A 22,243-nucleotide genomic window follows, 5' to 3' on the forward strand; every position below is an offset into this window, starting at 1 on the left:
TTCCCCAAAGATTTTTAAAAAGTTAAAGTATTTGTTCTAACTGTTAGACAGATGCATTGTAGACACTGCCTGATGAACCACAAATCCCTAAATAAAATCTTACATCACTAGGTGGTCTTATGCAAGCCACTATTTTCCAACCTCAGCTCTACCTCCACTATCAACTGGCGATTGATAACACTAACAGAACTTTCAGAGCCATTGTAAGAATTAATATTTAGGCAAAAACTTTGTATATGTATATCTGTATTAGATATAGATATGAAGAGAGAGAGAAAGACAGAGATATTTCTAGATAAACAAGACATTTTAAAAGAGCATATGGAGTGTATGCTCCTACTTGGACAGATTTATGGAGGAGAAGTCGATCTATGGCTACCAATCTTGATACTCCATCAATCTGAGATTGCAAATGCCTTAGCAGACCAGGTGCTCAGGAGCAGCAGCAGCAGAAGGCCATTGCTTTCACATCCTGCACGTGAGCTCCCAAAGGCACCTGGTGGGCCACTGCGAGTAGCAGAGTGCTGGACTAGATGGACTCTGGTCTGATCCAGCAGGCTAGTTCTTATGTTCTTACTTTAGATTTCTCATTCAGACATTTTCTTCTGCACTATTAATTTTGTAAATTATTGGTTTGCATAATATGTTCCTTAGAAGAATGTCCACCCCAAGAATTAAATCATAACATTGAAAAATTGATCTTACCATCTAGGTCATACTCCAGAAATTGCAGAGGTGAATTTGCAGTAAAATCAACGGATTGTTCAAAAGAGTCTTCCTTGTTTTTGAAGCCCAAGATCCCGGTGAAGGTGTACACTGGAGAGGCAACTTTGAAAGAACTGCTCAAAGCTCCAAATTTGGGGAAGTAAATTCCGGCAGGCACAGCAAGTTTGAAAGCTGGAATTTCAATCCGCTGCTCTGGGATTGTGATTGTCGGCAAATCGAAGTCAGCTATCTTGTTGGCCACGGCATTCAAATCCACAACTTTATTGCCTATAGAAATTGTCTTTGGAAGAGTAAATTCGGATAAAGTTAAAAGATACTCAGGTACAGTCAATTCGAAGTAGGGATGTTTACTTCCTTCTGTATCAATGTAGCTGGTTAGTACATCTAATTGGGGAAACTGCATTTTCGGCAGTGAAGGGAATCCGATGTCAAATGGCATGGTGCTGAGTTTTTCAGGGATTTTTATTTCACGTAGGTCAATGGTATAAGAGGGAACTTGGTGAGTTGTAAAAGGAACATTGAATGCTGGAGTTGTGATCATAGGTTTTGGAGCTTTCAGTTCCATTTCTGGAATTGTAAGCGAAAATCCATCAGACAATGGATTCACATTTATAGGGAAAAAATAACCATCCTCATTTTTGGTGTATATTATGGCAGTTGATGCATTCAGATATTGCCTCTCTCCAGCCTTAGCAGTAAGATCTAATTCGAAGACATCCCATAAATTCCTGTTGTAAACTGGTAACACAATACGCTTCAGGAAACCTATATGCCCACCTAAAGATCCAGATAGATCAAATCGAACTTCTGTTTTGGTATTTGCTAACTGCAAGTCATGTCCAAGTGTCAGAGGGAAAATTTGGCTTTCGCTCTTCCATCCAATTTTCTGTTGTTCAGTACTGACAGTCACTGAAAGAACTTCATTAACTGAAGCCTGAGGAAGGGTATTATAGATCTGAAGGATTGCTGACAGACTCTCGGGAGTTATTTCTGAAGTTAATTTGCCACCATGCTTTCCATTCAGGTTAATTACTGGACGATACTGCAGAGAGTATTCATTGTTGTCGTCCCAAACGACATAAAAACGACGGAGGGATGCTTCAATGGCAATGTTATTGTCGATATTCAGATTCCAGGTTCGATCAACTTTAGAGTTACACTCAAACTTGGCACCGGAACGGATACCTTTAGTGTTTAAGAAGGCGTTTGCTTCCAGAAGCAGCTTTCCAGAAAATGGTTTTACCTCATGAAATACTCCATCAATGAAACCATTGGTGGCTGTTTCTATAGCAATGTCAGATGTTAGGCTTTCTAGCGTGCACTTGTTGTCGATTGCTCCTTTAGCGTTGGTGCCAATGACGGGCATGTCAAAAACATAATTCACATTCATAACTGAAGAAATGATAGGCTTGGATCTCGTGTTTCCCTTCAGCTCCTGCCCAAAATTCACTTTTAAGCTGGGGGTGTTGATTTTTGTCGTCGTCGTCACCGCAGCTTCTATGTTTCTCCTTGTGAGACTGATGGTGCTGTCATGGTTCCCCTGTATAAATTTATTGTTCACGGACAATGCAGTGGCAAGTTTCAGCCCCCTTTGCCTTGTGAGACTAGTTGTTCCATCCAGTTTATACTGCAGTGCGTCAATCACAGAAGTGGACGATGAACTTAAGCGAGCAATAATGTCAGATTGGTTGAAAAGCCCAGTATTAATAGTCAGGGTAATTACACTGGATTTTAATGAAAAATCGCAGGTTATATTTCCCAAAGCTGGAAAGTAAATTCTGTTCAGGGGCCTGTGTGCTCGATAGCTGGGAAGCTTAAGTGTACGCAAGCCTTGGGGGATGTGTAGGACAGGTAGCTCTAGTGACGGGAGAACTAATGTATATGATGGCACTGAAAATCCAACGAGTGGCATAGTGAAACTTGGAGTACTCATTTCTTTTGGGATGACGTAGCCAAAAGCTGGGAGCTCAGCTGTAAAGGGAGACACCTCAATGTTGGCTATTGGGATGGTGTAGCCTGGAATCCTGAAGGTTCGTGGAAGACTGTCAATGGAAGTATCTACTTTGTATTGGTCAAACTTTGTCTTGGCTCTGTTATATGAATCCGTGAGGAAAGCTAAAGTGTCATCTCGACGTCTTTCAAAATGTTTGTTGAACACCACAATGGAGTGCTGGAGCGCTCTCTGGACTGCATCTAGAGGAATTTCAAACGAGTGCATATCCTTGTTCTTTTTGTACTGAGCTTTCAGGTTTAAATCAAATGATTGCTTTGTAGTCTTCAGCAAATTCTTGAGGCCCGTTTCCTCCCACAGTGAATATTTTACTAGCTGACGTGTTCTGACATCAATATACGGCACATGGATTTCAGGAATGGAGACAGGAATGTTTAGGAAGTCCAAGTTAGCATCACCATTCATGGACACCAAAGCTTGCATGCTATCTGCATTGTTACCAGCAGAGATGTTATGGGCATATCTGTATTGATTAAATCTGCCTTCAGCTGCCCAGCTGACTTGTTGACTTGAAGGATTCAGCAGGAGACCATAGTTGTTTCGGAAGTCAATTTTGCCAACCAGCGTGAGTGGGAAGCTAACTTTTACATTCCCTTCATTTTCTGTAGATACTCTAATTTCAAAGGGCTGTGCCAAGAAGGCCACATTGTTCTTTACAGTTCCAGAGACACGGCCACTGAGTTTCAGATTGTGTGTGCCACTTAGTTCTGTTTTCACCTTTGCAAGATCTCCGGAGGCGTATATGTTTAAGACACTGAGTCCCAATTCTGGAGATTCCATTGTAGATTCAACCTGAAGGCTTGCATAACTTGGTAGGCGATATTCGTACTGCAGTCTCTGGTTGACTCTCAAGAACTTGCCATTCACCCTGTTTTCAGCCTCAAGCGCAGCTACAGGCCCTCCTATGGTGAAACTGACACTTGAGTCATGGGTTCCTTCATCAGAGTAATCAAGAGCCTTCCATCTCCAGTTCCCTTTACCAGTGGAAGTCAGCAGTACGCGTCCTGCTTCCAACTCTGTTTTTATCTCATTGCTTAGTTCAGCTTGGCTAGTGAAATAGATATGGGGAACATTTAATCTGTGTGTGTACATTGACTTGCTCTCCATGGAAACCTTCTTTTGCAGGTTGACTGTTAACTTGTTGTACAGTTCTATGACACTTTTGGCCCTGTGCAGACTCACTGTTGTTTCGGCATTACCTTGAGCAGAAGTCCTCAACCACGTTATTTCACCACTGTGATCAGCTTTCAAGTACAAGTGAGAGAGCTTCAGGGTCTCTTTTAAAATCAGCTGTTTCATCTCAGGAGCTGAGAGACGAGCATCTGCAGCAATGGTGAAATCAAGGTAGTTGAATTTGGACGTTGCTAGAGCGGAAACCGAGGCCACAAATTCCGGGCTGTGAGCAAAAGTTGTGACGTTTTGAAAGCCAACGTTAGTTCTCAGTGTAAAGAAGGGTGAGACAGCTTGGAAAGTACCAGACAGTTGACCAAATGTTGGGACAGTCACAGTGTGTGGAATACGGGGCAGTTGGAATTCTGGTATCTGTATATCTGGGAACTGGAATTCATTGAGATTTAGCTTTGGGATCACAAACTCAGGAATTTGTAACTCAGGCAAATTCATTTCTGGGATAGAAAAATCAGAAAAGGGCATGTCTTTCATTCTGAGGTTTTTGAAATACACATCAGATGCCGGCAGCTGAAAGTCACTTGAAATAATTTGATCAATCATCTTCACTATCTTCGCTTTGATTTCATTCCAGTCGACAGTGTAAGAAGGAATCTCAAAGGTATTTAATACAGTAAATTCAGGAGTAGTAAATCTGTCTGGAATTCTGATTTCCATTAAGTTGTTGAAGTTTACCTGATATGAAGGGACATACAGATTAGTTAGTGGAATAATAAAACCTGGTGTTTGAAAAGTTGCTTCCTGAAGGGCCCGTAGGCTGACTTCAAAGGCAGGTACATTGATTATTCCTGCTCTGATTTCAGGGACTATAAATCCAGATTCAACAAACCGGTTCAAATTATCAGCTATATTTTTAATATTATATTTTTCGGCCAAATGGGTAATTTTCTTTGAGATACTGTGCCATTGATGAACTATGTAAGTGACTGTTACTTTGTACAAGTGGCTTGCCTTCTCAAGGTACCTCTCGCATTCCTTTGGGACATCTATTTGATAAATTCTACTACGGACCTCTGTTAGATAATCATGTATCTTAGTTTTAAGTTCACTTATTGCAGTAGAGCTTAGCAGGTCGTTGAACCAGTCCAATATTATTGCTAGTTTAGTTTCTTTCAATTTCTCTGCATACTGTGAAACCACAACAGCAACCTCTCTGAGATACTGTTTTGCAGCTTCCACTCTCTGTGGCAGTTCTAGGGCTCTGATTTCCTCATTGATCTTCTGTATTATTTCCCGGACTTTGTAGTTTGTTTCATCCACAAACTTATTGTAATCAAAGCGCCTCAGCTTCTTTATGAAGTCATCAAGAAATTTGTTGACTTTGTCCACCAGATTTTGGTAATCATATGTTTCGAGCCAGTTAACAGCATTGTCAATTGTTGCCCGTATTTGATAGAAGAATACATTTATGTCAAGTTTTCTCAATAACAGGATTAATTTGTCAACTGTTTCTTTGATTTTCTCTTGGTTCAAAACCTCTGTAAGTTTCTCCAGCAGAGCTCTGGCCTGCTGATCCACTTTATAGTTGACCATCAGTTCATGGATTTTACCTCGGAGTACATTGATCTTCTCAGATATCTCATAATCATCCATAAAATCTAGCAGAATGTCTTTGACTCGTTCAAGAATGTGGTTCAGTTTTTGAACTAGATGGGACACTTGTAGTCTTTCTATAAATAGTCTGAGGTCAATTGTTTCGATCTGATGCTTCAAATTACCCGCAATACGTTTGACATCAATACTTTCAATTTGGCTTTTGAGTTCATTCAGTTTATCTTGCACCCGAGTTTTAATTTTATACTCTGCATCCATATTCTGGACCCAAGCTGCGATGCTGCTTCCAATATTATTGGCATCAAATTGTGAGATGGCTACTTGCAGTTGCTGAATAGTGTCAATTGTTTTTGCGCTGATTTGGTATTGTCGATCGATAACTTTCATTTTTTCAACAATTCTCTCTATAAGCTGCACAATAGCTGCCTTCAGATCATACTGGTCATAATTCTCTCTGATATACTTTTCAGCTTCTATCAGGAGAGTTTGCAGCTGGGCCAAAGTTCGTTGAAGATTATTCTTAGCATCTTCCAAAGCAAGTTGAAGGTCATCTATTCCTATGGTATAATCCCTCATGAAAGTATCCAGGTTTTCTTTCAGTTTATTCACTTTGCCTTCCAAATTGATAGTATCTACATAATAATTAACGTCCTGGTAAAACCTGTGTAATGCCGTACGGTATTTTCGCGTGTAATCCTCAATATTTACGGTCCTCAGGGTCTTCTGAATAGACTTCAGTGCAGATACCATGGAATGCCTAATTTTCTCAAAATATGCAGGTAGATTTTCTAAGAATGGCAGACTGATGACATGCATGTCTGTGTTCTTATCATACTTCACAGAAAGAGCAAGACTAAATTCTTGAGGGTTCGCTACAACTTCCCTTAGATCCAACATGTCAATTACATTGACTCTTCCAGGATTTGCAAATGGCACACTGATAGGGAAGTCCAGTGCAGAAAGGTCTACTAAAGTTTGTCCGCTCATTTCTACACCTATCCTTTCAGCGTCATTGAAAGCACTAAGATCCTGTGTGTACACATTGTTGTTCATCTCACTCTTCAGTTTCCAGGCACTTCTTTGTTCAGATGGAGTAAAAAGGACGTTGACTTTGTTGTCAAGTAGCGTACTGTATTTCTTCCCTGAATTTAGGTTGTGTATGGTGGATCCCCTATAATCATGAGAGAAGGTAAAAGCAAGAGGTTCTGCTTTTAGCAGGAATTTGTTGTACAGCTGCCCTGTATGATCTCCCATAATCAAAAGACTTCCATCTCCATTGGTATGCATGTCAACAGTGACGGTAAATGGGGCCACAACAGTTCGTATGACATTGGAAAATCGTAAGGATTTTGAGTCACAATTTGTGTTGATGCTGACTGAAGAGGAGAGTCCTGCAACATCCAGATTAACCCTGTGGGTAAGAGCAGCACCTTGAATGCTTGCAACTGTGTCGGTCTTAAAGTTTGCGGCTAAGTCGGCAACCCTGAAGGTGTAGGTGTGCTTCACTTCATCAGCTCTATAAGCGCCTTTTACATTCCCATCAAGATTTACCTTCAGTGGTTCGAGCTGCAGCCGAGCCACGTTAGCTATGTCTGCATTGCCATACTTGAAGTTGTTGTTCACGTTGGCCGTGAGAGTGTAGGGCTGTAGCTGGAAGTCAAAACTATGTTTATGAAATTTGTCTGGGCTGATGGCATTGTCTAAACTTGATGCGTAAGTCAAAGATAGGCCGGCAACGTTCAGATTGTGTGTGTGTTCAAGCTTCATTTCTTTGTAAGAGCCCATCAAGCCATTGGAAAATCTGAGCCCTTCTTTGTTCACTTTGAAATTGAAGACATTCTTGGCATCCACATCCCAAAGGCTGCTTTGATAGAAACTGCCAACGATGAGTTCAGTGAGAGCTGCTCGTCCATCCAGGTCAAATTTTACATTGTGTTTCCCATAGTGTCCAATAGTGTTCATTGCCACGGAAGTTCCTGCGATGCCAACCTGGGCATTCATTTTATTCTCCAGCATCAGTGGGCTAAACATCACGTTTGTGGTCGTACTGCTAGCCAGGCCATTCCGGTCAATAGTTAATGAGCATTTATGAGCCGCTTTGTTTCTTTCACCGTTTGCAGACACATCAGTGTTCAGCTGAAGACCCTGGCTATTAACGGAGCCCAAAAGCAGGGTATAATATCGGTTCTGTAAGTAAGTGGCCTGGTACTCGGAGCGAAATGAAGCCCCTTGCTTGGCAATGGCTAAGTCAAGCTTGTTTAGAGCTGCAAGACTTCTGAGGTTTCCAGTTGTCTCAGATGTCAACTTCAGCTGGTCGTTTTCATACTTCAAGGAAGCGGTGTTAGTAAGAAACCCCTTCTGTACATCTGAGACCGATGTGATCGTCCACGCATCATCAGTTACCCGGCCAGTCATCTTGTTGGTTGCCTGAAGGTAGGAAGAGTCAAACGTCAAATCCGATTCTCCTGCCAGCACAAAGTTGATTGCATCAAAGTTGCTTGACAGTGTGTATGTGGTTTTAGCAAAGGCCGAGGCAACTTTCAGTTGTCCTTCCAGTTTTAAATTATCAGTGAACAAGTTGTTACTGAGCTTGGCATCTTCATCAGCAGACAGAGAAAACTGGACACCCAGGGGACTGGAAGTCTCGAACCAAAGAGCATTTCTCACGGTGGGCGTGGGTCCAAATGTGTTTGCCTTGTTGAATTTAAAATTGGAATTGAGGAGGCTGTGTTGCATGGAGTTGACAAACGTACAGGTGAACATATTTTGATCATAATTTGTTTCTCCTTGACCTGAAGAAAAAAAGAAAAACTTAAAGTGAGTGTCATGAAAATGTTGAGCAACTTTTGCCATTGTTACGTCTTCATGCATAGACCCAATAAGTTACATGTTTGCACTGCAGAAAGTACGATCTGCAATTTACATGGAACCACTTTGATCTAAATAGACTGTAGATGAGGCTGTTAGCATTCACTGCAGAAAGCAATTTCAGCTAAATGTCCAACCCTTACTTGTTCACAAAGTCAACTTTTCTGGATTGTATGGATTTTAGGTCATGTACATTGATGAAATCAATATACCTGTGCCTTTTACACAAAGAGAGTGTTCAAATGTCACAACCCCCAGTTTGACTATGTTGAGGACAAGCCTGTTTTATCCTTGGGGAGACAATGTTTATTGGAAAGAAAGAACCTCCAATTTCTTAGAGCACCCTAATTTTATACCTTGCAGCTAACTGTGGTGAGATCAAAGACTTCCTAAAAAAGGAAGTCTTCAAGCTAAACTCTAAATGAAAAGAGGGGGGGGGGGAAGGAGGAAACAAAAGGGGGGGATAGGCAACTATTTTTATCACACGCAACCCCCCCCCCCCGATTTTTTTGTGATATCTGAATGCAGCCAAAATCTTTTCTGAACTCCTATAACAAGTTTTAACAAGGATAAAGAATGCTAGAAAAACATGCAGTCATGAATAAGAAGATCTTGCACTACAGAGTCGAGCCCATGAGGTGCTGTGGATGATGAAGCTGGATCTACACATGCCAGCGACTGACTGACAGGGTGATCTGGTGGAAGCCATTATCTTTCAACATCAGCTCTTTAGGTAAACACCAGCAGCCCATGTCTCAGTGTTGTTCTGGATCCAATATGAAGATGCTAGCAAAATGCTTTGCACAATGAAATGTGCAGACCAATGGGAAGTAGGAGTATTTTCATAGTTCTGTGCTAACAATGTAATAATGGGAGACTGAAAGAGTATACATAGGAGAAGAATGGGCTGAAGTTGGTTACAGTTCGTTATGAGAACAGCCACACATATAAATTTGGAGGGGATCCCTAGTATCATGGGCTCTCAAGAAACCTTATGCATTTGAGCCTTACTTTGGAGGACATCTTCACTAGATCTTCTTAGTATCAATGCAATATTATTACATTTTCACACTGTCTTTAGAACTAACAAGCGAAAGGCTCTGCTCTGCACCATGTTTGTAAAGGAAAATAGAAATTTGATGAAAAAACCTGGTGATGTATGCATGAACATGCTTTGAATTTACTCTTCTGTTCAATAAATGTTCATTTCCAGAGTGTATTCTTACCTTGTATATTATATGACAGTAGCTCCAAAACAGAGTCTGCTCTTAAGTGGTAGTTTGTTCTTAGGTTGTGTGCATCCTTTGTGCTATTAGCCAAGGAGTAAGAGGCTGACCAGTTATAGAAATTGCTGTACACATTGGAAGAGATCTCAACAGCACCCAGCAAAGGTACTCGAAGCGTGTACGATTCTGGGATGGTGAACGGTGGAAGCCTGTACTCTCGTGATGGCATGTTGATTGCCAGTGGCTCCATCACCAATGCAGGTGTCTTTATAGTCCTGGGCATCCTCATGTCATAGGATGATCTGCCGCCAAATGGCAGTGGGACAGTAATGGTAGTGCTCTCCTTGTTCCAAATGTATTTAAACTGGCCATCGCTGCAATACAAAAAAATTTTTACCCTTCATTAAAAAGCCTGTAAAGAAGCAAGTCCCATTCAAATCAATCATGATTATTAGCCAAGAAATGAGGACTGACAACCAGAGGAACTTTGTATTCCCCAGCATCCTTTTTTGGTGTTGACATCAAATGGCAGCCAACTTGCAGCAATCCCATAGAGTTTTCAAGACAGGAGAGGTTCAGAGGTAATTTGCAGGTGCCTGCCTCTGTGTAAGTGACTTCCTTGGTACTCTCCCAACCAAATACTAATCAGGTCAGACTAAGGCTGTTTCCGCACGGGCAGAATACAGCGTCCCAGGGACGCTAAAAACAGCATCCCTGCGATGCAGCTGCGGTGGCCTCGCAACCCCCGAGCGGTACGAAGCCGCTGTTTCCGAACCTCGCTCCCTGGGCGAGGTATTTTGGAAACAGCAGCTTCCAACTGCTGCTGTGCTAACGGCAGTGGCTGGAAGGCGCCATCCCCCCCTTTCCTGAACGCCTTCCCTTCCCTCCGACCTTCCGGCGTGTTGTCCAGGCCTGGGGACACGCCCCCCTGCCCTGCGACTCCAGAGCTGTCGCACAGGGCAGGGGGGCATGTCCCCTGGCCTGGGCAATGCGCCGGAAGGTTGGAGGGAAGGTAAGGGGTTTGGGCGACAGCACAGCGCCGTCTTCCCCGCCCCTACCGGGACCATGCGAATGGTCCCGGGGGTGTGTGTGTGCAGAAACGGCCTAAGCCTCCAGGAGCTGATAAGACCAGGCTAGTCAGAGCTACCTAGGTCAGGACAGCATCCCATTGCACCCTTCAAAATATACCTAAAGGAAGCAAAAGATTTGCATGGGAGTGACCCCAATGATAGCTTTTGGCAATTTCTTTCTTACAGAGGATCCTTATGGCACACTAATTAATTGCTATATTTATATCCTACCTTCCTCCTGGCTCAAGACAGCTTTCCATAAAACTCCATTTAAAGCTCTTGTTCAGGTAGATTTGGCCTATTTTTTGGCAGTGACATTTTGGGGATACTGGGGAGGGGGAGGGGAGGTCTGCTGTGAGAAGGGATAATTAGGGATAATTAGGATGGCTGCTTGGCTTATGGTGGCAATAAATGGTGCTATGTACAAGTGAATTCATTTTTGGAATCCATTTTAAGTGTTAAGTTATCTGTGCTCACAATGCCTTTTGATTTCAAGGCCATACAAGGCTTTTTATCAGCAATTCTTTAATACCCAGTCAAATGACTTCTCGGTTATTGTTTTACCTGTTCAAGAAAAGTTCTTCAGGAATGTTGAAAAAGGGCGGACTCTGAAAATTAATATTCTTCAGTCCACTTAATTTATCTTGTAGAGTTTGGGCATAAGGAAACCCCCTGGATGCTTGTTGTGCCCACGTATTGGTAGCCTGTAACATTAGAGGACATGTTATAGCATTGACAGCCTATAATCAGGAGACCCCCGTGCCACTGGCTTCGTTCCTGCTTGGGTTTTTTTCCCCATTGGTTCTGGTTTACTAGTGCTTCAGTTCATCCCCTTGTTTCCTACATGCATTTTTCTGCCTTGAGCTTTCAGGGTTTTTTGTGTATTTCCCAGTTTTTTTCTTGGTTCTTTGGACCATTTTTATCTTAATGTTTTCCTGGAAGTCAATTCTGAGTTGGCTTTTTCGTAGTGCATAAAACATTTATCATTTTTTTTGTCCTACCCACCTCCAGTCCACTTTTCAATTACTGGACTGTCGTCATTAGTGATTTCAGTGATTTCAGTTTTTTAAAAGCCCTAAATTTATATATTACTACTTGTAATGATAATTATCATTACTTGTAATGATAATTTACGCAGTCTGTCTGAACGCTCAGCTTTCCTTTTAAAAATTAGTAAGTCTCTAGTCCCGTCCTTTGCAGAGATATAAGGAAAAAGGCATATCTCCACAAGGGAAGAGAATAGAGATTTACTTCTCTTCTTAAAAGACAGCTGGGAACTTACAGAACCTGCTTAAATTATTATTACGATATTACTACAAATACATCAATAGTGCTGACACTACTGATGACTCCACAACTGTAAAAAGTGTGCAGGAATGGAAGACGTGTGGAAGGACCTTGTCCAAATCGATTCCAATTCTCATGGATTAACTCCCAAGAAAATCAGGACTAACTCAAGCGTGTAGAAAAGGTCTGAGCTTACATTCAATTCAGCTAGCTAATTCTTAATGTAACTACTTTCCAGAGACATCAGCTCCGTATCTGTTATCGCAGGAACAAGAGGGGTGTGAAGAAAATGTTTATCAACATATCTACTTACTTTTATTAAACCTGAAAGAATATGCCGGAGTGTCATGTCTGAGTAGTCTACTTTGTGATCCAGTAGTTCATTGAAATTCTTCTGCAAAGCCTTTGAATAATCCCCAAAGTCCACAGGTATGTTAGCTGACATTTTCTTTAGGGCAGCCCGGGAGCCTGAATTCCACTGTACATCAACTTTCTCATCATCTAAAAAAACACGACAAATTACACCGTGTTACTTTACAGTTTCTTTTGAAATGCCGAGGAACACAAAATAACTATGCAAATGCTGGCACATCACAAGAGAGAATTGGAGAGAACCAGAACTTGCATCGGCCTATCTAGAGGTGGGGGAGCTGCCGGAGCCCAGGGCTTCTGGGGGAGCTGATAACTTCCCTACCCTCATGTCTCCTCTGATGCCCACCCTCACAGCCTTTCCCTGCCTGCTTGTGAGTACTTTGTTACCCGTGCTCCTGACTACCTATGCTGCCCAGTGCTACTGGGGAAGAGCATGCAAGCAGCACACAGAAGTGTGACTTCTGGTGGTGTCTCTCCCACTGCATCTAACATCCAGGACCATCAGGCAAAGGGCATGTAGATGATGGGAGCCAGCGTGGTGTAGTAGTTAAGAGCAGGTGGACTCTAATCAGGTGAACTGGATTTGCTTCCATGCTCCTACACATGAAGTCTGATGGATGACCTTGAGCTAGTCACAGTTCCCTCACCAGGTGGGGCTGAGAGAACTGTGACTAGCTCAAGGTCTAGTCCAGGGGTAGGGAACCTGCGGCTCTCCAGATGTTCAGGAACTACAATTCCCATCAGCCTCTGTCAGCATGGCCAATTGGCCATGCTGGTAGGGGCTGATGGGAATTGTAATTCCTGAACATCTGGAGAGCCGCAGGTTCCCTACCCCTGGTCTAGTCACACTTCTCTCAGCCCCACCTGCCTCACAAGGTGTCTGTTGTGGGGAGGGGAAGGGAAGGAGTTTGTAAGCAGCTTTGAACCTCCTTACTGGACAGAAAGGGGGTGGGATATAAATCCAAACTCTTCCCCTTCTGATGTGGGCAACTGATGAGGGAAAAAGAAAGTGGATAGGAAAGGATGCAAATAGGTGGATGGGGAGGAAGTGGGGGCTGCTAGTGAGGATAGGGTGAATAATGGCCTGTTCAAATGCTACACATGCAGATGACATCCACTTGATGAAAGTTGAAGGGGCCTGAAAGTGAGATGTGATACATGAAATCCTGAACTTGTACCGCACAATGAATGGTCCTCTGCACAGGACTATTGCCTGACGTTGAAGAAGAACCTTTATGATAAGAAACGGACTTACCGTATTGAACCACAATTCTCTCTGAAATGGAGGAACCGTAAGCTGTGGCGGAAGAATCAATCTGGAACATTAACCCGTTAAATGACCGTTGCAGAAGGGCTTCTGTTCTAGCTTGAGTCTGCAGACGAGGAATAGAGATCACAGCCCCTAGCATTGACTCTCTTCCGACAATGTATCTGGGAAAACAAAGACAATTGGAACCATGATTACTTGTTCACAGTTTTAATTTGGGTGCGTGAAGGCTTTGGCCATCTGCAAATTTTAGAAAAGATTGTGGCATTACCCCATGCGTCCGGTAAGAGTAACTTCAGGAATTTTCTTATTGTTGATGTCTAAAATAAATGTGTATGCATTTCTTTCCCGAGTTGACTCATCAGTCATTCTGAAGCTGGTACCAACATCAATATTGAAACTGGGAACCTGCAAGTCACCAGTGAAAATCCTTCTGTCTTGGTTGTATCTGAAGATCAGAGCAGCTTCACAGTCTTTTACACCTGAAACAGTCAATGGTAGGCAGTGGTTTACAGATTGTTTTTTAAGGCAAGACACAATAGTTAACTGAAAATATTTGCTCCGAACAAAAGGAATAAAAGATTGGCCTTTGTGGATTCACTGTACTGGTAGAGGCACTGCCCTCCAGTGGAAGAATCCTTCATCTAACGCAAGATACTTTTCCAAAGTCTTGAGTCAAAGGAAACTTCGCCCACTAAGGGAAAGTACCTTTGCTAACTAAAAGGATTCGTGAGTTTCAGCTTGTAGCAAATTGGGTAGTTCTTTTAATCCTTTCTTTAAACCCAGATTTTAACTTACCTAGCTGCTTATGATTTACATATGCACATATATCACTTGGTTTATCTGAATGTCAGCTGACTCCACTAAAGAGTGACTACTGGTGTTATGGAAGTTTCGTGGTAGCACATTCACACAAGCTAGTTATCATTTGCAGAGACAATTATCAAATTATAAAGTGCTGCTAGTCTACAGTGATATTGGAAGCCTTCTTCTAGGTCCATGTTGGCGAACCTATGGCACTTCAGATGTTCATGGACTACAATTCCCAGCCAATTGGCCATGCTCGCAGGGGCTGATGGGAATTGTAGTCCATGGACATCTGGAGTGCCATAGGTTCGCCACCGCTGTTCTAGGTCTTTCTCCAACTAAGGTTCTTTATGGAGAATGAAACCTCTGGTTCAAATCAGCCTTCTAATTCTGATCTACTTTTTAAACATAGTGTCTGTGTTGTTAAAATACTTGTACGTCCCACAGATTTACATCTTGATACTTTTATTTATTTATTTATTTATTTTATTAGATTTTTATACCGCCCCATCCCCGGAGGGCTCTGGGCGGTGTACAACATTTAAAAATAGTATAATTAATAACATTTAAAAGCAGCGATCCAAGTTTAGATATAAATTAAATTAAATTAAAATCCAAGATGTAAGAGGCCCAGCATTTCAACAGTATAAATCCCTCCCTCCCCACGATGAAGGGAGGCATTGGCGAGTCACAGTGATGGAGTCGCGGCCCGGTGTTAAGGCCACAGACGGGCACTGATAGCTGCTGGTCCTCCAAAGGCCCGGGCGAACAGCCCGCCTTACAGGCCCCGCGAAACTCCTTAAGGTTCCGCAGAGAGGGCCCGGACAGCTGGAGGGGAGAGCTGCCCACCAGGTCACCGGGCCAGGGTTAAAACCTGGTCTGAGGCCAGCCGTGACGCCGAAATAGGACCTAAGGAAGGTTTACTAAAAGGATATACTTTCAACAGAAATTTTGGCAAATAAAAACCTTGAATGGGGTTTTGTGTGGATTCCGGGCTATATGGGTGTTGGGTGTTCTCCCCAACCCCCCAAATTACCCTTTAACATTACAACAATAAGTTTAGAGCATCTTACCTTCTGCTTGAACAATGAATTTGAGAGTTTTAAGCACATCCATTCCTTCTTTCTCTATTTCATAATTAGCACTTGCAGTATATTCTGTTACTTCCCCTGTTGGCTGTATTTCAATTTCATACCTAAAGAAGTCAAATGAACTTATTATTGTAAGTAGTGGAATGCAATCATGGTTGTGAAAAGTCTTTTACTTAAACATATAGTGGTAGTTGCTGCTGATCTTAATGGGTTAACAGCTGGCAGTCCCAGGGAACGTGACATGAGACCTCTTGAGGCTTGGACAATGTGACCTCATATTAGTAAATGCATCAGAAGAAGAGTTTTGATTATATCACACTTTTCTCAGCCATAAGGAGACTCAGAGCGGTGTACAAACTTATTCCCTTCCTCTCCCCACAACAGACACCTTGTGAGGTAGGCGAGGCTGAGGAATTCTGAGAGAATGTGACTAGCCCAAGGTCACCCCTGCAGGTTTCATGTGTAGGAGCAGGGAAACAAAACTAGTTCACCAGATAAGACTCCACCACTCATGTGGAGGAGTGGGGGATCGAATCCAGTTCTTCAGAACCCACTGCTCTTAACCACTATACCATGCTGGCTTATTATTAGTTTGTTTATTAAAGCATTTATACCCTGTCTTTCTGTGTAATTCTAGTCAGCTTACAATAATAGCTAAATATTTCCAGTTAAGAACAGACTAAAATAACAGACCCCACATATCTCCCTCCCTCCCTCCTCCCCTTAAAAGATGTCTGCCATTCAAGCTCCCTCAAAAGTCCTGGCAAACAAGCAAGAAATGTAGTACGTCCTGAAGATCTCCAATGATCAGGCTCCCCTCCCCTCAAAGAGTAGGAGCCATGGCGGAAAAGGCTCAGGCTCTGCTTGGTGCAATAGCCCCCCCCCCCCCAAGTGGTGGAATGACCAACAGATGGTTGCCTGAACACCACCATTGGCAAAGAGGGACATATGGAAGAAAGTGGTTCTTCAATGTTAAATAAGCGTGTGTATTCAAATGTGTATGATTTACACAGTGACAGAATTTATTTTGTCACATAATTTGGGCTACTTGAGGGAGTAGGGAAGAATAACAGAATGCCAGGACTCCATATGATCTCCTTTACCTGGTGTCCCCAGTGAGAGGGTAGTAAGGTGTGGTTTCTGAGTTGCTGGCATCAGAGTATTCTATTCTGGTACAGAGGTCAAGGCCAGCAAAGAAAGGCCTACACGATCTCCGAGACTCTCTGTTCTCAGCCAAAGAGGGAATCACTTCAGTTCGGGTTGAGGTGACCAAATGCAAGGCATTGCTGCGAGAGAAATTGGAGTGAATTATCTTTCCATGTCTAATTACAATTCTAATTAGATAAAGCACTAGTTCCTCCCATTACCTGATGCTGAAGAGCTTTGTGGGAGTCTTTGGAGAAGGAATGCTTAATTTCAGCTGCCCAGCTTTCACTGCAAGATTGGCTTCAATGCCAGACTCATGGTATAGATTGGTATTCATTTGCACGCCATTTCTAGCAAACTCTGGCATGTTCACACCTACATGAGTTATAAACTCAACTGCCACTGAGGGTTTAGCGACCAGTCCAACTTGCATCTGCAGAATAGACACAAATCACATGTTTATTTCTCTTCAACATCATATAGTTCCAGGGGTATGCACAGGCAAGATATTTTCTGAACTGGTTTGTTAGCACCGGTTCCTAGGTACAATTTTCTACATAGGAAAGAATAAATATGTGGTTGTCATTATTTGGGTGCCATTTGAAACTGGTTGGTTTTAAGATACTCCCACACACATTTTATGTGCTTATACTGATAAATTGTAAATTTTTATGTTGCTGTTCGCCCAGCTTGTGTCAGGAAAGGGCGGGATAGAAACTGAATAAAGTAAATAAAATAAATAGCATTTTGTAGAGGCTGTTGAGGTTCCTGGTATATCAAACTTGCAGAAATACCAAAATAGAGTTACAAAAATTGTGGTGGATTAAATATCTTCTTGTTTCAATCCTGTCAGTGTATCTCAGCAATTGTATGTATAATCTGACCTGGAGATAATGTCAAAAGTCCAAATTTGAGGCGACAATGCAGAATACCTCAGCCCCCATAAATGTGTATTGGTAAGATGGCTGGGTCCACCTTAGCAAATTCTACTTTAATGTCCCATTTTGTGTCCTTGAACTGAGTCAGCAATGGAAAGGTAGCTAAGACTCACACTCTTCTGAGTAATTTTCATTCCGATTTTTGCTCCAGGGGTAGCTACTCCAGACAAAGCGACTTGTAATTGTAACCCTGCACCCGTTGGCAGCTCAAATTCATTGTCCATGAAGATGTAGTGCACAAATAAATCTTTCTCAGTCCCCGTTGAGATGGCGTGGGCAATCTGTGAGCAAACGAAAGGAGGGAATTACTTTGGGGTTAAGAACATAAGAACATAAGAACATAAGAACAAGCCAGCTGGATCAGACCAGAGTCCATCTAGTCCAGCTCTCTGCTACTCGCAGTGGCCCATCAGGTGCCTTTGGGAGCTCACATGCAGGATGTGAAAGCAACGGCCTTCTGTGGCTGCTGCTCCCGAGCACCTGGACTGTTAAGGCATTTGCAATCTCAGATCAAAGAGGATCAAAGAGGGTTAGGGTTAGGGTTATTCTGGGATTCCATACTTCCTCCAGCACCTCAGAGGAAAATTTTTAGACCAAGACCTGAAGTATTTGCATGAGTATGATAGTGGCTGAAATCTTAAAAATAAATGGAAATCCTTTCAAATTTCTGATGTAATTATGGACTCCAGGTTTCCCATTAGGATAACAAAGATTCACAATTCACTCACTGTAACTGAGCACCAAGCTTGTATATATTTGATTGCACAATACAAGCCAGGATGTATGTAGAGCTCAATGAGCAAAACACCCAAACCTCCAAAACGTATTGACTTCAGGATAAAAATACATGTTTTATGACCTCCTCCACCATCCTCATTAGCTCTGATCCTCTTGAACACTAATTTATATTTTTATGCTACGCAGTCATTTGTCTTTTAAATGTCAGCAGTGGCAATTGTGGGTCAAACAACATATGATTCAGGAGACCCCTGATTTGTTACAAGCTTACAAAGGGTCAGCAGGGGGATTTGGAAAGAGGCCCTGACAATGCATCGTTTTACCCTAAGCAAAATTTTCTACTCTGAATTGACCACCTCTTCCCTGATCCTTCTATTTTCTCCATGGAGGAAAAATACCAATGCCCATTTCCCCCCCTTGTTGGACAAGTAATGACTCCTTTCTCTTCCAGCACCATGAATCTTACATGAATCTTTGCCCTCCTCTCACTGGGGCTGCTCTTAGCCTTTAGTATACTGTGGAAGACGGTGGGAGATCCTTACATCAAACCTTCTAGATAACACCTAGTTGGGCTCAAAGTGCAAATGTCAGAGTGACAAAACATGGTCCAAAAGATGTTTATAAACCTACCTTTTCTGGGATGCTCGCCAAAGTTTTAAAGCCTTTCAAGATCAGATTTCCCAAGAGCTTAAAATCGCTGAGTTTCAGGTAGCCGACCTCTTCGCCAAGGATTCTGAGGAAAGCTGTAGCTTCAGGGGTTTCTCTGGTAGCCATGTCTTCAATTAGTTTTTGAAGATTAAGCATAATTCCTTTCATGATATCCTGGGAGTGTGTGAGAAATGCAAAAAAAGCACAATACATCATTGTAGTGAATGTCTGGGAGCACAGAGTACTTGGCAACCCTGTGCACAGAAACACAGAATCTTTGACCTTGCCTCAAGAAGACATCTCTGCCAACTGTGATCCTCAATGGAATAAAGTCACTCATGCCAACATGGTTCTGCTCAGCTTCTGATGCAATGTATCTGCCTTTGTATTCTGACCATGATGCAAAGATCTCTAAGTATACCAAAGTGACCAGGAGTTCTGTGGTGTCACTATCTAAATCAGGGGTCTCCAACTTACGGCCCTCCAGATGTTCTTGGACTATGATTCCCATCAGCCCCTGTCAGCATGAACAATTGGCAGAGCTGATGGGAATCGTAGTCCACGATCATCTGGAGGGCCTTAGATTGGAGACCCCTGATCTAAATGCAGCTTCATTTGCTGCATCAGGTACTTCTCAGGAATGGTTCCTCTGACACAGGATGTGGGAGTCTGAGGCAAGATGACATATCCCTAGAAATCCTGATAGGTGGGTACTTAGACTGGTGTCTAGCCCTTGATTTCTGCCTCTTCGTAAGGTCTACAACTTCCAGTTCAGAAGGCAATTGTAGATGTTATCTGATTCCCCATTTTCTTTGTTTATGAGAGTCTCCCAGCCTTCATTGAGGAGTGTTGAAAGAAGTGGCAGTCTGCCTTAGGAAAGATTCACTCTGTCAGCACCTTCCATGAAGTTTTCTGCTAGATCAAACCCTGGTTATGTGTACTGAAAGTTCTAATCTCTGGTTCTAATCGCTGAGCCTTAAAGTCTGGAGGAAACCAACAGGCCAATAGCATACCTGATCCTGTTTTTCATCTTTGGGGTATTCGAAATACTCAGAGAGGGCCTTGGAAACATCATCTCCCACCTTGCCATTGACCCAGTATAAAGCTTTGCTGGCAGTGTCAGGGAAAAACCCTTTTGGTCCAAACATGGCTTCCAGCGTTGGCTCAAAACTTTTTCCCTCCAAGCCAATCTGAGGAAATGAAAAACAAATAAAGGCACAAGTGAGGTAGTTTCTCACGGGAATTGAACAGTTCAATGCATCAAATGGAGAGGCTGATAGCAAAGCAGGCTTGAGCAAGCAAGGAACGGACAGGTCTCAGTTTGAGTGACAGTCACACAGAATGGCAGGTGCACCTTACTGCTTTAAAACTAATGGATTTTAAGCAATTTGGACATCCAAACTACTGGAAAGTGGAATTTTCAAAGAAACACGCTTCTGAAGGATGTTCTCCAGCTCACTGTCTACACTCTAGGCGACATTCAGAGGAACTGGAGGACATTGCAAAAGGTTACCTGTTAACACAGAAGCCATTCCTGTCCATATGAATTACATTTGACTTCACTGTTCTCTCTAGCACAAGTGTAATAGAGAATCCGCTGTACTTCTCACCTACTAGACCAGGGGTTGGTACCCTTTTACTATCAAAAGACCCAATAAAATGACCATCACTGCGTCCAATAAAAAAAAAACTGTGTAGAGCTGCTCAACATATTCAAGCCTTATAATGAAGGAAACACAGCCTATTGAGTTTAAATTAGACTATCAGCATTACTAATAGGTCTAATTGAGAATTCATTAATATGTCTTACCACATGTGGTTATACTCTGCAGTGGACTATTTATGATTATTAACTTTGCATTTCCATTACAATACGACTCTGCTTAGTTGCATTTACGAGAGGCCTGTGGGCCATAATAATGGCAGACTGAATGACTAGCAATACAGTCAAGATAGTGCTGGTAAATGACTTTATACTGCACATAATAAAGAAATTCAACCACACAAAATACACTGATTATCATCATTAAATATTGCTTTAAAGGGGAATTAGACAAGTTCATAGAGAGGCATGCTAATAGCCATGCCAGCTAAACAGAGCATCCAGAGCCATGGCAGAGCGGAGAAAGAGCGGTGTGCAGCTCAGAAGCCGCAGGTGGCTGACGTCTGTACTAGACGAATGATACTTGAACTCTCTGAACTCAGATCAGCTTCTAAACGTACTCAGTTTTTGAGACCTGCTACCAGAGCTCAGCTTGCACCTGAAGGCATCAGCAGGGTCCAGGTCCAGGAGACATGAGGCGTAAGCTACACCCAGTAACAAGCAGTGTCAGTCTACTGCTGCTTTCACACACATTGGATAATGCACTTTCAATGCCCTTTAGCATTTGCTAAAGGTCAATGTTGGGATCCAGAAATTTTAGTAACAGGTTCCCATGGTGGTGAGATTCAAACTGTGACGTAGCGCCAATGGGGCTGGGTGGGGCACGACGGGGGCATGGCCAGGCATTCCAGGGGCGGAGCATTCCTTGGGCGGGAAACGAATGCACGCAGGCGCAGGCTGCCACGCACGCCGGTGCACCTCCTGTTAGACTGCTTCAAGTTCTGCGCGCTACTGCTGAGAGGAGGGGCATAACTTAGGCCAAAATCACGTGGCAAAATCACCAATCACCAGAGCCCCTTGGGGATGGGGCGGTCTACAAATCCAAATAATAAATAAATAATAAATAATTAGTAGCCCCCTCTCGGCACACACAAATAATTAGTAACCTACTCTCGGGAACCTGAGAGAACCTGCTGGATCCCACCTCTGCTAAAGGTGCATTATCCAGTCTGTGTGAAAGCAGGCTGGGTGATATCTGCTTATGCTATGCCCATTATCTCCCACACTGCCAGTGGCTGGGGGTGAGTCAAAACCATGGGAACGATTAAGGCTACAGGACAAAGGAGGTAATGCAGTAGCATTGCCTTCTCTTCCCATGGCTAGATGAGGGAGGCAGAGCCTTCTCTCCCAGCTTAGGAATTTGAGTTTTGTAATCAACTTATGAGAGAATTGGGACCTACTTTTGACCCAGACACGTTTTTAAGCATGATTTGGAATAGAACGTATACTTATTTGGGAGATCTCAGGATTCAGTGGAAGCTTATCAGTAATGGTGGACAACCTTCCCTGAAAGATGGTTTGCACAAAACTTCCAACCTTCCACTAATTGTAGTATGTAAGATCCTTGCCTACACCTAAACACTTTCTGCTGTGGACACCTACCCGGCAGAATGGCCCGCCTGGCAAAATCAAGAAGTATTGTC

At 42.8% G+C, this 22,243-nt stretch overlaps 1 protein-coding gene across 1 annotated transcript in view; it reads right to left on the reverse strand.

Moving 5' to 3' along the window:
* The window catches only part of APOB (apolipoprotein B), a 52,518-nt gene that overhangs the window by 6,819 nt on the left and 23,456 nt on the right, over positions 1 to 22,243 (reverse strand). The window contains exons 15-26 of the mRNA XM_048499092.1: positions 19,951 to 20,127; positions 18,920 to 19,111; positions 17,665 to 17,832; positions 16,835 to 17,046; positions 16,571 to 16,753; positions 15,450 to 15,571; positions 13,841 to 14,051; positions 13,558 to 13,733; positions 12,244 to 12,431; positions 11,208 to 11,347; positions 9,574 to 9,947; positions 706 to 8,271 (exon numbers count right to left, since the gene is read on the reverse strand). Coding sequence (XP_048355049.1) covers positions 706 to 8,271; positions 9,574 to 9,947; positions 11,208 to 11,347; positions 12,244 to 12,431; positions 13,558 to 13,733; positions 13,841 to 14,051; positions 15,450 to 15,571; positions 16,571 to 16,753; positions 16,835 to 17,046; positions 17,665 to 17,832; positions 18,920 to 19,111; positions 19,951 to 20,127 — 9,709 coding nt within the window. The remainder of the gene's footprint in view (positions 1 to 705; positions 8,272 to 9,573; positions 9,948 to 11,207; positions 11,348 to 12,243; positions 12,432 to 13,557; positions 13,734 to 13,840; positions 14,052 to 15,449; positions 15,572 to 16,570; positions 16,754 to 16,834; positions 17,047 to 17,664; positions 17,833 to 18,919; positions 19,112 to 19,950; positions 20,128 to 22,243) is intronic.

The sequence above is a fragment of the Sphaerodactylus townsendi genome, linkage group LG01, assembly GCF_021028975.2.
Source record: "Sphaerodactylus townsendi isolate TG3544 linkage group LG01, MPM_Stown_v2.3, whole genome shotgun sequence".
NCBI classification, from domain to species: domain Eukaryota; kingdom Metazoa; phylum Chordata; class Lepidosauria; order Squamata; family Sphaerodactylidae; genus Sphaerodactylus; species Sphaerodactylus townsendi.